This window comes from Olea europaea, chromosome 8 (assembly GCF_002742605.1).
Source record: "Olea europaea var. sylvestris chromosome 8, O_europaea_v1, whole genome shotgun sequence".
Classification (NCBI taxonomy): domain Eukaryota; kingdom Viridiplantae; phylum Streptophyta; class Magnoliopsida; order Lamiales; family Oleaceae; genus Olea; species Olea europaea.
Genome location: NC_036244.1, coordinates 9,470,101 through 9,485,018, shown reverse-complemented (window position 1 = coordinate 9,485,018; position 14,918 = coordinate 9,470,101). Strand labels below are relative to the sequence as shown.

The window sequence follows — 14,918 nt, the reverse complement described above, 5'->3', positions numbered from 1 at the left end:
GTAACTTGGACGTTTTCGCTTGGGGCCCAGAAGACATTCTAGGGATCAGCCCAACCATCGCGCAGCACCACCTTGGTGTCCAACCAGGGGCTAAGCCGGTGAAGCAGAAAAAAAAATCTTACCCCGGAAAGGCAGAGCGCAGCCAGAGCAGAGGTAGAAAAATTGCTACAGGCAGGTTTTATTCGAGAAGTGCAGTACCCCCGAGTGGTTGGCAAACGTTGTGCTTGTGAAGGAGTCAAACAAAAAGTGGCGCATGTGTGTAGATTATACTGGGTTGAACAAGGTATGCCCAAAAGACTCATACCCGCTTCTCAGGATAGATCATCTGCTAGACACCACATCTGGTCATGAAAGGCTCAGCTTTCTAGATGCATTTTTCGAGTACCATCAAATTTCAATTGTCGAGCCCAATCAGGAGAAGACGTCATTTATCACAGACTTTGACACATACTGTTACACAGCCATGCCATTCGGTTTAAAAAACGTCGGGGCAACTTATCAGAGGATGGTGAACAAAGTCTTTCGAGGGTTGATCGGGGATGTTGTAGAGGCCTATGTTGACGACATGGTGGTCAAGAGTTTCGAGGCTGATGACCATGTTGCCTGTTTACAGGAAGTGTTTGATGTTGCCCAACAAAACAGATTGAGGTTCAATCCAGAGAAGTGTGTTTTTGGTACTGCGGGAGGAAAATTCTTAGGCTTCATGATCACGCAAAGAGGCATCGAAGCGAACCCAGACAAAATTCAGGCGATACTGGATATGAAAAGCCCCACCAGCAAGAAGAAGGTCCAGAGACTAACAAGGCGGGTAGCCGCTTTAAATCGTTTCATGAGCCGGGCGGCGGACAAATACTACCACTTCTTTAGGGCTATAGGGGTTCCTCCGATTTTGAGTGGACCCAAAAATGTGAAGAGTCACTTAGGTGCCTAAAGCAGTCATTACAAGAGCCCCCAATCTTGACCAGTCCATTCCCCAGAGACGTGTTGTGTCTCTACTTAGCAGTCTTACCACGAGCAGTCAGCACGGTGTTGGTGAAAGAATTCTCGAAGGCGAAAAAATCGGTCTACTATGTGAGCCAAGTATTGAAGGGCGCAGAGGTAAGATATAGCCTGGCTGAGCAGCTAGTGTTTGCATTAATTGTCGCGGTTAGAAAGATGAGACCATTCTTTCAATCTCACACGGTGCAAGTAATGACCGATCAACCTATCAAGCAAATCCTACATCGACCAGAAACCTCTGGGAGTTTGTTGAAATGGGCAATTGCGATAAGTGAGTTCTATATTGAGTTTAGGCCAAGGACAGCTATTATGGCATAAGCTCTAGCAAACTTCATCGCTGAACTCACAATTCCGCCCAAGCACCCACCAGGGTAACAGGCAGACTGGAAAATTTTTGTGGACGAATCTTCAAACGATGAGAGATTCGGGGCGGGGATCATAATGATAGGGCCAAATGGTGAAGAGTTGGAATACTCACTACGTTTCGAATTCCCAGCCACCAATAACGATGTCGAGTACGAGACGGTGATTACGGGTTTGGGACTGGCAGCCAAACTGGGGGTAACTTCAGTAGAAATTTGTAGTGACTCTCAGTTAATAGTCTGGCAAGTGAGGAAGTGTATTTGATGGAGGTTAAAAATTTGTAGAAGGGGTTCACCAGGTTTAAAATAACAAAGGTCTCCCAAAAAGATAATGAGTGGGCAGACACATTGGCTAGGCTTACTTCTGCTAACCCCAGACATCTGCCTCGCACAGCAAATGTGCAAATCTTAAGACAACCTAGCATCCAGGATGTTGTCGATGTCGTAAATGTCGAGCATGAGGAAAGTTGGATGGAACCGTTGATTGAATATCTCATGAAGGACAAGCTGTCGGAAGATGCTTTCACGGCAAGAAGGCTAAAGGCTTGGATCCCAAAAAGATAATGAGTGGGCAGACACATTGGCTAGGCTTACTTCTGCTAACCCCAGACATCTGCCTCGCACAGCAAATGTGAAAATCTTAAGACAACCTAGCATCCAGGATGTTGTCGATGTCGTAAATGTCGAGCATGAGGAAAGTTGGATGGAACCGTTGATTGAATATCTCATGAAGGACAAGCTGTCGGAAGATGCTTTCACGGCAAGAAGGCTAAAGGCTTGGGCAGCCTCGTTCGCCATCATTGATGGACTGCTTTACAAGCGAGGTTTCATAATTTCGTATTTGAAATGTTTGTGGCCGACAGAAGCACGAGAGGTGCTAGTCGAGATACATACAGGAATTTGTGGCAACCACCAAGCGACAACCGCCCTTGCGTTCAAGGCACTACGGCAAGGATATTATTGGCCTAGCATGAAGGAAGATACTAAGGAGTTGGTGAGGAAGTACGATGCATGTCAACGCCATGGAAATTTGATCCACATTCCAACTAAGCAGCAGACGGTAGTTTTTGGGGTGTCCTTTCTTCCAATGGGGGATGGACATCTTAGGGCCTTTGCCCCTAGCCAAAGGGCAAAGGAAGTTCTTGCTAGTTGCCATAGACTACTTCACTAAGTGGGTAGAGGCTGAGCCCTTGGCTACCATCACAACAACAAAGGTGCAAGGTTTCGTCTGGAAAAATATAATATGCAGGTTTGGCATACCCAGAGTAGGCATTACAGATAATGCCAAACAATTCGACAATCACAGTTTTAGAGCCTTCTGCACAAGCTACCACATCGACCACAGGTTGACTTCAGTCGCTCACCCTCAGTCAAATGGACAAGCTGAAGTGACCAATCGAACTATACTATGGGATTTGAAAACAATGCTAGAAAAGGAGAAAGGACTTTGGGCGAACGAGTTGCCCAATGTACTATGGGCTTATCATAGGACCCCACAAGAATCGACCGGTGAAACGCGTTTTAAGTTGTCATCGAGATAGAGGCAGTTATCCCCGTCGAAATTTTGAGTGAGACTGGTAGAATGAAAACCAAGTAGCCTGACGTCACAGCCATCAGGGCGGAACTCGACTTACTTAAAAGGGCTAGAAAAAGGGCAGCGATAAGGATGTTAGCGTACAAGCGAAGGGCCGCTGAATATTTCAACCGAAGGGTAAGATCCAGAGTTTTTCAACCTGGTGATCTTGTACTAAGAGATGCAGCCGCAGTAAAACATCTCCCACCGAAGCTCGGGCCGAATTGGGAAGGGCCATATGAAGTAATCCGCAGCCTCGAAAAAGGAGCCTATAGTCTAAAAGATATGAAAGGAAAGCCATTGGGTAGGCCATGGAATGCGGAATATCTCAAAAAGTACTATCAGTAGACCCATCAATTAGAAAGATAGGTTGTTTCTTTTGTAAATATAGTAGAAAAGGTTGCATTGTTCATTTTCCCCGTGGAATGCCTCACGAAGGCACACTTAGGTAAAATAGCTTATCTTATTCAATGAAAAACTTTGGCAGTGGTGAATGATGAGGGCGCTACGGAAAGGCCAGCCTAGCTGAGACATCTAGGTGCACCTATTGAGCCCACGAATCCAAGTATTTTTTATGCTAACAGGCAATCTTGAATCTCCACATTTATCCCGTGAAGACATACGGTCGACATAGCCTACGAGGCTAGGCGGAGAGCCTTGAAAAGTCAAAAAATTGGCTAAGGCCCTAAACCGCCAAACCACTTCCCTATGGTCGACATAGCCCATGAGGCTAGGTGGAGAGTCTTGAAAAGTTAAAAAACTGGCTAAGGCCCTTAACCGTCGGACCACCTCCTGACGATCTACATAGCCCACGCGGCTAGGCGAAGAGCCTTAAGAGTTAAAAAATTGGCTAAGCCCTAAACCGCCAGACCACCTCCTGACGATCGACGTAGCCCACGTAACTAGGCGGAGAGCCTTAAGAGTCAAAAAATTGGCTAAGGCCATAAACCGTTAGACTACCTCCTACGGTCGACATAGCCCACGAGGCTAGGCGGAGAGCCTTGAAAAGCCAAAAAAAATTGGCTAAGGCCCTAAACCGTCAGACCACTTTTCTGCGGTCAACACAGCCCACGAGACTAGGCGGAAAGCCTTGGAAAGTCAAAAAATTGGCTAAGGCCCTTAACCGTCAGGCCACCTCCTGACGATCGACATAGCCCATGAGCCTAGGCGAAGAGCCTTGAAAAGTCAAAAAATTGGCTAAGGCTTTTAACCGTTAGACCATCTCCTGACGATCGACATAACCCACGTGGGCAGGCGGAAAGCCTTAAGAGTCAAAAAATAAGCTAAGGCCATAAATCGCCAGACCACCTCTTACGGTTGACATAGCCCACGAGGCTAGGCGGAGAGCTTTGGAAAGTCAAAAAATTGGCTAAGGCCCTTAACCACTAGACCACCTCCCTACGGTCGACATAGCCCACGAGGCTAGGCGAAGAGCCTTGGAAAGCTGAAAAAACTAGCTGGGGCCCTTAACCGCCAGACCACCTTCTAACGGTCGACGTAGCTCATGCAGCAAGGCGAAGAGCCTTGAAAAGCTAAAAGATCGGCTAAAGACCCTAATCAATATACTCCTCTCTCAACTCCGTCTCGACCCACGTGGCTAGGCAGAAAGACCTAAATGGTCAGAGCATAGGCTAAGGCCATCGATCATTGTAATCAAGCACGCGGGACTAATGGCATTCACCCACACTATCAAACAACTGAACATGAAAAATAACACTGGGAGAAACAAGTTTCAACATCAATAACCGCTGATAACATAGCATTCATAAAAAAAAGCATGTGATATACTCTTGCCCACACCCCCGGGCAAGTAGGAAATGATGCTACATATAGAAATAAAAGGCGACAAAAAAAGGGGAACTAACAAAAGGAGCTACTGCTAAGCCATGCTTCAACTCGAGGGAGAAATACCACCACTACCGCCCTACGACGAAGGACCAAGTGGACTAGATAACTGCACCCCACTCTCCTTTACCTTGCGCTGTGCAAGGAACTTATCAAAACCTGAAGGAGCAATAGAAGGGTGCTCGATCGATATCCATTCCTTGGTCAGCTTGATGGACGCCGCCATCTCCTTTCCCCGTACGAATGCAAAGCCTTGGCGTAATCAGACGATGACTTGTACTGCTCAACAGATGCCTCCAAGTTCCTATTATACTCAGCAGAGGCCTTATACCTCTTAACCGCCTCCTCCAGAGCACGAGCCAACATAGACTGTAAATAATCGTTCTCCGTCTCTTGCTTGCGGGCTCGAGCCTCCGACACCTCTAGAGATTTCTTCAAGGAAGATATCTTCTTCTTATAGTGATGAGCCTCTTTTTTCCTTTCCTCTGCAAGAGTCTTCAGATCTAAGGCCTGGCGACGACTCGATTCAGTAAGCCCGGTCTGAAGGGCCACCACCTAAAAGATAAAAAGACAATATGAGAGTCGAGTGGTATAACCATGCGCAAAAAATAATACTCAACGTAATAATAATAATAATAATAATAATAATAATAATAATAATAATAATAATAATAATAATAATAATAATAATAGAATTAGAAGCATGCCCTCTGGAGATAGACCGTCGCAGCCCTCTTGATGTCGTATGCGCTACATCCTGCTATCGCCCTGACCTACGCAGGTGTCACTAAAGACTTAAGTACCTCCATCTCACGATAACCCCGGGTGGGAGGAAACCCGAAATTAGGGGGTGAACCCTCACGCTCCCCCCGCATGCGACTGGAAGAGCCCAACCTAGGAATAAGAGCAACCTCGATAGGCTCGTTTGGGGGCTGGGGAGTCTCTTTTGCTACTTGAGACTTTCCTCCTTGGTCAACCATCTTTTTCCTCTTTAAGGGGGCGGGGCTTGGCTCAGTGTCACTTCCATGCCCTTGTTCAGGCATAGAGTCCATGGTCCCTTTTAGATCAAATTTCATTCCTGTACATGTAAGGAAAGGCTTGTCAGGCTTGCAAAACAAAAGAGTGTGAGAATACAAAACTAGGAAGAGAAGCTCAAGAGTTTACCGTCAATGGGAGCGTGACCCTTGTCACCTCCCAATAAGGTCTTCAATACCTCGTTCAGATCGAAGTCCATATCCGTATGCACTTGCCCAAACAGATTAGTCCCAAAAAACAACAAATAAGAAATATGTGCAAGTCAAGAATAACAGGAACCGGTGGAAGTAGCCTACCAGTAGGACGACTCATCCCCACTATCAACATGTTTCTCATGATCAAGACCGATCCTAAGTCAAGCGCGAGAGGAGATATATGAACCAGCTATTGGATTTGAACTTTTAGAGTAGAGGAAGCTTCTACTTGACTATTGAAAAGGCGAATTTGAGGATGCCGCCAATAGGTATTGAAAGGAAACAGACCTGTTGACGGCCAGACAAAAAAAATCGAGATTTCCAACCGCTATTCGAATTCCTGAACTTAGGAAACAGCAAAGGGACCCTAGCGGTAAAAAAGACAAACGCATTGCACTGATCTAATTCATGCATCTCAAAGACACACCTAAAGAGGTCCATGGAAAGTGGAATTCTTCTCCTAAGACAAGCATACAAGAAATACAATGCTTTTCTCCAAGCATTGGGATTTATTTTACTAAGAGTGAGATGAAACTCATTGAAAATCGACACGAAGAAAGGATGAATGGGTAGCCGGAAACCACCATCCATGATGTCCTTATACATTGCTATCTCGCGGGGGTCGGACCTAGGGAGCCTCTCTTTAGGACCGGGGGCTCTATAGATATAGTCATCGACCCGGTCATACCTAGCAAGATATTTCTCTGGCTTAAGCGAAGAATTGTAAAGGCTATAACTTTTTGGAATTTCAAGGGGGATGACTTCGCCAACCGGGTCTCACTCGATTTCTAAGTTTTGGTTTGGAGACTTGGTAGAGCCAATATGTCTCTTGGGGGAATTTGAAATAAATGCCTAAGAATCAACTGAAAGGATTTGACTATTAGACTCATAAGGAAACCCGTCAGACGGAAGGGAAGAGGCTGAACCAACCAACCGCGCGGACAGGCGACGGGGGGCTGGTTGATCGACTACCTTGGTCGATTGACCAAATGCTGGTCGATCGATCCACGGTCGATCAACCAGATGCTGGTCGGTCGACCGACCAACTGGTCGGATCTTTTTCGACGTCGATCGGTCCCTCATCACTATTTTCATCAGAAGAAGAAGAAGAAGAGATGATAGTTTTGTACATGATTTTACAAAAATGAAGAGAAAAGAGAAGAAAATTACCTTGGAAAAGAGAGAACCTTGGAAGAGAGGAAAAACTAAAATGTTTGGAGGAGAAGAAAATGGCTCACATGTGAGAGACCACTCCCTTTTAGAAGCAAAAGGGATTCAAAATTTTTGGGGAGAAAATTCCCTCCATGATCATGCCCATTTGTTGGATGCCAAGTGTACAGTGGAATAGCTGCCCGAACCATATTGCACTGTTTGACTTGTTCACTCGAGTTAATTTTATTTTAAAAAAATAATAAATAAAATAAAATCCTTATAAAGGAAGTTGCTACCCCTCCGTCGAAAAAATATTGACAGGGAGTAGGGGGCTAATGATATCAGTTAACATAAGAAATCGCTTCCAAAGATATGCAATGTAAATCATGACACGCCAATGCGAAGTCATCAACCCTAGGTTGCGTCTATCTCTACGATAGACCATCAACCCCTTGGAAGCGTACTACCTCTACGAGAGACCGTCGACCCCCTGGGGGCGCTCTACCTCTACGAGAGACCGTCGACCTCCCGGGGTGCTCTACCTCTACGAAAAATCGTCAACCCCTTGGGGGCACTCTATCACTATGCGAGACCAGCGACCGGCATGGAATTACCTATAAGGTCATCTCAACACTTAACCTCAAAATCTTTGATAAATTATCAAAATTACATGGCGGTCACCACAAACACAACCTCCATGGAGTAGTTAAAACCCCCCACTCAGAACGTGAGGATAATTGGAAGCCCAACGTAGGACACGTGGCACCACAGCCACCCGGCTCTCACTCGGCTTCTGACGTCTATAAATACCTCCCAAAGGCAATATAGATATGGATGATTGCATATTTTTTAGCTATCTGAATTTCAAATTTATTTTCTCCTAACACGCCCACTGATTCTCACACCGAAGGTAAAACGGGGGAGAAAGCCCCACCCTCACTTTTTAGGTTGCACACGTCCGTCGGAGTAGCAGAAACACCAAAGGTCGCAGATAGATTAGGAGGCATTACTTCACCACCATTTCACTCACCATGTTTACTCCACTAGACTTTGACTAGTGGAACCTTTCAATTTCTCAGGACATGGTCCTTTCTCCCCTGAATCACTGCAGGAGCTTCCTCGTACGTCATATCACTCTGGACATCCAGTGATTGAACATTTACTAAATGATTAGGATCCGAAATGTACTTTCTCAACATAGAAATGTGAAATACGTTGTGCATTGCTGAAAGATCGGGTAGCAATGCTAATCGATATGCCACATTCCCAATCTTTTCAAGAATCTCAAATGGATCGATAAATCTAGGGCTTACCTTCCCTTTCTTTCCAAATCGTAGTATTCCCTTTATCTGTGCCACTTTGAGAAATACTTTCTCTCCAATCTCGAAAGTTAATTCTTTTATCCTTTTATCGGCATAACTCTTTTGACGATCTTGGACAGTCTTAATTCTTGATCTAATTTTATATATAGCCTCTATAGTCTTCTCGACCAATTCTGGGCCTAAAATTCTCATTTCACCAACTTCATCCCAGTTTAATGACGAACAACATCGTCTACCCTACAAAGCCTCATACGAGGTCATGCCAATAGTGGCTTGAAAGCTATTCTTGTATGCGAATTCAACTAACGACAAAAGATCTTCCCATTTACCACCCAAATCTAGGACACAAGCTCTCAACATGTCTTCAAGAACTTGTATAGTTCGTTCAGATTGTCCGTCAGTTTGAGAATGGTAAGCAGTACTAAATGTTAACTTAGGAGCATGAAGCTCTCCGTGAGCCCACAAAAGCATGAGGAGAGCTGTAATCCGTAATTTCAGCATTCAATGTGTATTCCTGAATAATCTCATTTTTCAATTATTCAACCCTACGCTTTTGTAGGTTACGAGGGACCCTCATGTTCCACAGATCAGAGTGAGTGGCTCTTTCGCTCGGAGCTGTAATCCGAGCACAGCTCAAAGAGTGAGACAAGAATAGGCTGTGAAGTGAGCCCCCCGCATTCAATTCGATTCAATGGAGTACGGGGAAGTCCTTAGCTGCTCTAACCTGTACTCGTAGCTTTCTGAAGACTTATCCAAAACTTTGAAGTAAACCTTGGGTCTCTATCTGATACGATAGATGTCGGAAACACATGAAATCGCATAATCTTCCTGACATAAATTTGTGCGACCTGTTCTAAGCTGTAGGTTGTCCGAACTGGCAAGAAATGAGCAAATTTTGTAAGTCGGTCCACAATTACCTAGTTTGCATCATGATCTCTCACCGATCTAGGAAAACCACTGACAAAATCCATTGTAATCTTTTTCCACTTCCATTCAGGTATGTCCATGGGGTTCAACGGTCCCGACGGTCTCTGATGTTCAGCCTTCAATTGTTGGCAAACCATGCATTTGGACACGAACAGAGCTATTTTCTCCTTCATATTTCTCCACCAAAATGTGTTACGCAAATCTCGATATATTTTAGTTCCACCGAATGGGCGGCAAAAGGAGTTGAGTGAGCCTGAGTCATAATTTCATTTCTCAACACTTCATCCTTTGGCATGTAAAATCGACCCTTAAATATCAAGGCTTTGTCTTTGGCTATTTCAAATCCTTTCCTCTTTTCAGTTCCTACATCGGCCCTGATCTTTTCCAAAAAGGGATCATCTTTCGAAGCGGCTACTATTTTGTGCCTGAGTGTCAATTTCACAGTAAAACTTGCTAACTTCGCCGATGTCCTTACTGGCGACGTTAATACTTCAATTCTCAAGTTTTCAGAATCTCTTATTAAATGATCCTGCCTTGTATACAGTGCTGACAACTGTCCCATGTTCTTTCGACTCGGTGCATCAGCAACTGCATTAACTTTACCCGGATGGTGCAGGATAGTACAATCGTAATCTTTCACTAATTCAAACCACTGTCGCTGTCTCACATTCAACTCCTTTTGGGTGAAGAAGTATTTGAAACTCTTGTGATCAGTGTAGATCTCACACTTGCTCCCATATAGATAGTGGCGCCAAATCTTCAAGGCGTGCACTACCGCTGCTAGTTCAAGATCATGCGTGGGATAATTCTGTTCATATTGCTACAACTACCTCAAAACATAAGCTATCACATTCCTATGTTGCATCAAAATACATCCTAAACCAAGCTTGGATTCATCACTGTAAATCACAAAACCTTCTGAACCATCAGGAATAGTCAAAACCGGCGCAGATATGAGCCTATCCTTTAACTCTTGAAAACTCTGTTCGCATTTCTCCGACCATATGAACTCAGTACCCTTCCGAGTCAATTGTGTCAAAGGACCTATAATCTTGGAGAATCCTTCTATAAATCGCCAATAATAGCCAGCTAACCCTAGAAAGCTCCGCACTTCTCCAACGTTTGTAGGTTTCAGCCAATTGGTTATGGCCTCAACTTTGGATTGATCCACTTCAATTTCTCGTACTGAAACAGTATGGCCTAGAAATCCCACTCAGTCAAACTGAAATCCTAACAACTGCAAACAGATTGAATTAGAATAATATATATAAATTTAAATTAACTGCAGAAAGCAAGCATGTAGCTCATACTTGAAATTCCATTTTTATTATGGCAATTGATTACATGCATTTACTTACATCATATCGTTATACTTTGTGTGGAAAAATAAACAAAGCAAAAGGAACATAACAAGAAGAGGCAGTACCTGATTAGAAGAAGACAGAGGTTGCAACTGAGGGCGTAACTTTTGATAAGTAGTGATCCAAGCATCTTCTGGTGGAGGAGAAATTATTGAAATTCCACTGGTTGATGAAGATGACGAAGCTAGGGTTTGTCTTTCCATTTTTTACAGATTATAGTTATGGAATAATTTTCAAAGGTATTTATTTCTGTTCACAAATCGGTGGCCATTTTCTCCTCCTCTGGTCTTGTAGTTTGGTTGAATTGCGGGATGGGATTTTTTGCCTTTATCAAATGAAATTAATAAAATCATGCTAAATGACGCCATCGTGTGTCAGAAAGCCCATAATTCAAGAAAATTTAAAAAAGCAGTCATCAGCAGCTAGCTTATATGAATAAAAAATAAAAACATAAGCAGTAAAGCAGTCATAATCTCACAAACGTCGATGTTTAGTTTATGCTAAGTATTGAATAACATGGTACATTACAATAGGTGGGGAAAGATAATGGTTAATTTTAAAAATAATTACTTCACCCACCTAAATATAGTGCTTAGAAGATCAAATTCAAACAGTAAAGGCCAGAAAAAATGCGTTGACAGCAGGATTAGAACCTGCGCAGACCCAGCCCAATAGATTTCAAGTCTATCTCCTAAATTGGAAGCCATTAATATATGAAAATTATTGATAAAACATATAAATAAAATATCAAGATTTCTAGTCTAGCTAAAATCTTGCTAGTCAATCGAACTGTAATATTGAAGACGAGAGAAGAATATTAATTCTTTCGTTGAAAATGATTAAACTTCACACTTGAAAAAAAAAAATTTTTTTTTTTTATAGTAAGGTTGGACAAAACTCCCGAACTGAGCGATTCTTTTTAGGTAAAATACTCAAATGGGTATCTGAATCGAGAACTGATGGGCTCGGTTCAATTCTCGATTCTAGATCAAAAATCGAATAAGAACAAAATCTCCCTAATTTTTTTATTTAATTTATTTTAAGTCAAATTATTTTATTTTTATACATAAATTTGTTGACTAGTTAATTTAGTTCAAAATAAAAAATATGACTTCCTATTTCTAATTTTCAGTTCAAAGTCCACTTAATCAAATTGACTTAAGTATTATTCAAATTTGTTACTCAACTGTAGTGTCGTTTCTATCATTCTGAGGAAATCAAATTGAAACTCAACAACACCTCTCTTAATTATTGCAAGCTCGCTATCTTCCTCTTCTTGTGATTTTAACAATAAAATTATGAAGAACTCAGCAAAAAGAGACTCAAAAGACACATAATATTGGACAACATTATTTTGTAAAAGCTAAAATTGAACATATCATTAATTGAATTAATGTAGCTTTGTAAATATTAAAAAAAATTTAATTATAATTCAGAACTTGGGAACCGAACTTAACCGAATGGAAGTGAACCCAAACAATTCCATAATTAAATTTGGACCCGACGGTTCCACTTACTAAAAATCGAAAATTTTGGATCCAGTTCGATTCTCGTTAGACCCGAACCGAATCAAACCATTTCCAACCGTAATAGTAAGTCTTGTAAAGCGAGATTAAGTAACAAATAAATGCCATTTTCATAGATGACACAACTAACCCTTAATCAACAAAGTGTATAAATTGACATGTAAGTGCTTGTTTGATAATAAAAATTCCAAAATTTTTATCAACTTGTAGTGTCTTGGGGTTATTCGCGATAATGAATGTTTGGTGATTGCTACCTATTCCCCAAGATTCTTGTGTATTTTCAGTTCACTGCTTTCTAAGAAAGATATTCACTTAAAATATCCTATATAGGAATTTATCACAAAGGAGTACAACTTATAATGCTATAGCAGCGAGTATCGTAAACAAAATCATACGAAACAAAAAAGGAGATATGAATATCCATAACAGATCCATCGATTGAACAAATAAGTAGTTGATATTTGAAATCAAATATTTACAATGACATTAAATTTTGATTTATCTTTTCTTCTTCAGACTTATTAGATTTTGTCAATTAAAACTTTATTTACTTGTTTATTAGAGTCAATCGTACAATTTTAAACAGTATTTTTTTTAAAAATGAGTATCCTTTTGAATTTGGGATGGATAAGAAAAACAAGTCATCTAAGCAGATCAAAAATTTTGGGAAAATGTATAGCAAGTATTTTCGAATCACAAATGCTAATTTGAGCATCTAAGCAAGTCAAATTTAGGCAAAAAAGTATTGAAAGTAAAATTTAAGCTAAGTACTTCTAATCTCAGACTTAGCTAAACATGCTCCAAGTATCTCAATCTAGTGGCTTAGAGAATTTAAACATGCTTGCGTCCTAAGATGACATAGTATCCATCTTTGTTCAATCTAGCAGCATCTCCAATTTTGAAGAATTTACTGTTAGTAAACAACTCCTTAGTTACATAACAAATATCCATGACTTCAATCTCCTAAGCTTTCTGCTTGGCCAACTCGATCTCATTCAAAGGAGGTGAAACACTGGTGTACAATAGAGATTGAGGCGGAGGTGACAAGCCTTCGCGCTATGACCACCGACGAAGTCTTATGGTGCTCGTATTCATACCATGTGCGTAAACCTTAAACTGCATGTTAGGGATAATGTGGAGTGAAAGCACTTATAAAAGAGATATTTTAGTCTACAGTACATAAATGTACTGGGAAATGGGAACTTGGAGAGAAAGGGAAAGGCAAACGGAAAGAAAAGGAAAAGGATGAGGGCTATTTTAATTAATTGGACAATGAATAGTACGAATTTATGAACAAGTTTGAAGGTGTGTGAATCTCACGAGTGAAGACAAGTACATATTTGAATGTTAAGGGTCGGGAATGGAACAACTAATGAATTCATGATGCTATGCTTAATTCTTCACACACACGTCTACTTTGCATTGGAAAGTAGACTTTGATGTCTGTATTGTAATCTTGAAGCTATCTTCGATTTAATATCATGATTTCAATTCTGAGATAAAATACCAAGTTAGCTAGCTAAATATTTTTGCAGGCTTGTGTGTTTGTTTTAAATTAGGTTTTGATTTTTTTTTAAGGACAAATAAATGTTCAAATTTGGGAGTTTGATAAGTATATTTTATATACTTATTCAGGGCTTTAAATAATGATATTTTGTAGTTCTTCTAATGAAATATAGCCTAATTCATCTTATGTTGTGTCAAATAGGTAAAACTCGATCTTTGATGAAAAATTGGAGAAACGAGTGTAGAAATATAAAAAAATGACGAAATCCAAAAGTCGAGGACTAAATTGCATATGATCCATAGATAAGAAGGGCAACGAGATGAAGATCAAATATTTCAAGGATTTAATTGGATGCAATTGGAAGATTACGGAACAAGATTACAAGAGAAAATGGCTCGATCAAATCAACAATAAAGCTTGGGGACTAAAATGTAATATTTCAAAATTTGAGTTGGATTGCAAAATGATAATTCAAGAATGCAAGGGTCAAATGGAGATGAAGAGAAGTCGATGGGATGAGAATTTGTTGAAAATGGTCAAAATACATGCATGACAAGTTTGGCAAAAAAATTGTACTATGCTTAAGCACAAGCCTGCAACCTTGCAAACACACAAATGAATTATGGAGTTACTATGGCCAATTCATGTGTACTATGCGTACGTATCAAATGAACCATGTGTACATGTAAACACCAAACGAACCATGCGTACGCATGGTTCAATTTCAGGAAAAATATTTGTTTTCTTATTTTGCTTTGGAAACTTTTGGTATGCAATATTTTGACCCTCTATCTATATCATAAGCCATTTAAAACAAGGTAGACCACTCAAACCTAAAAATCTCTATATGTATGGAGGCGAAGAATGATGCTAAGTATCAAGATCAAGCCAGATTATTCAAGTTTATTGAAGAATATTCATTCATTTTCAAGATTCAAACTAAGAAATTGGATTTCTCACTTTCTTCATTATTTCTTCTTTCCAGGTAATATTTTTCCAATATTTCTTGCATAATTTAATCATTAGAATGATGTGCTAGTTCGTCTATTGTATTGGACAAATGATGAACCCTGTTGTATATTTGTTTTGATTTAAGACTATTAATTTAGTTATTT

General features: G+C 40.9%; 2 protein-coding genes across 2 annotated transcripts; one reads left to right on the top strand and one right to left on the bottom strand.

Moving 5' to 3' along the window:
• The first annotated feature begins 1,440 nt into the window (after window positions 1–1,440).
• LOC111398255 lies at window positions 1,441–3,282 on the top strand. The gene is made up of 5 exons (XM_023025183.1): window positions 1,441–1,604; window positions 1,661–1,897; window positions 1,950–2,421; window positions 2,534–2,830; window positions 2,959–3,282. The coding sequence occupies exons 1-5, from the start codon at window positions 1,441–1,443 to the stop codon at window positions 3,280–3,282; spliced, it is 1,494 nt and encodes a 497-aa protein (XP_022880951.1).
• A 4,945-nt stretch (window positions 3,283–8,227) lies between these two features.
• LOC111398254 lies at window positions 8,228–8,674 on the bottom strand. The gene has a single exon (XM_023025182.1). It carries the CDS (start codon window positions 8,672–8,674, stop codon window positions 8,228–8,230), a length of 447 nt encoding a protein of 148 aa, XP_022880950.1.
• Window positions 8,675–14,918: the final 6,244 nt, after the last annotated feature.

What these genes read in the sequence shown, in the direction of transcription:
- LOC111398254 (XM_023025182.1), bottom strand. Translation starts at nt 8,674, where the DNA reads ATGAGAATTTTAGGCCCAGAATTGGTCGAGAAGACTATAGAGGCTATA.
- LOC111398255 (XM_023025183.1), top strand. Translation starts at nt 1,441, where the DNA reads ATGATAGGGCCAAATGGTGAAGAGTTGGAATACTCACTACGTTTCGAA. An exon ending in GATGCTTTCACGGCAAGAAG is followed by an intron (nt 1,898 to 1,949) that starts GCTAAAGGCTTG and finishes CACATTGGCTAG; the next exon opens with GCTTACTTCTGCTAACCCCA. An exon ending in TTCCAACTAAGCAGCAGACG is followed by an intron (nt 2,422 to 2,533) that starts GTAGTTTTTGGG and finishes TACTTCACTAAG; the next exon opens with TGGGTAGAGGCTGAGCCCTT.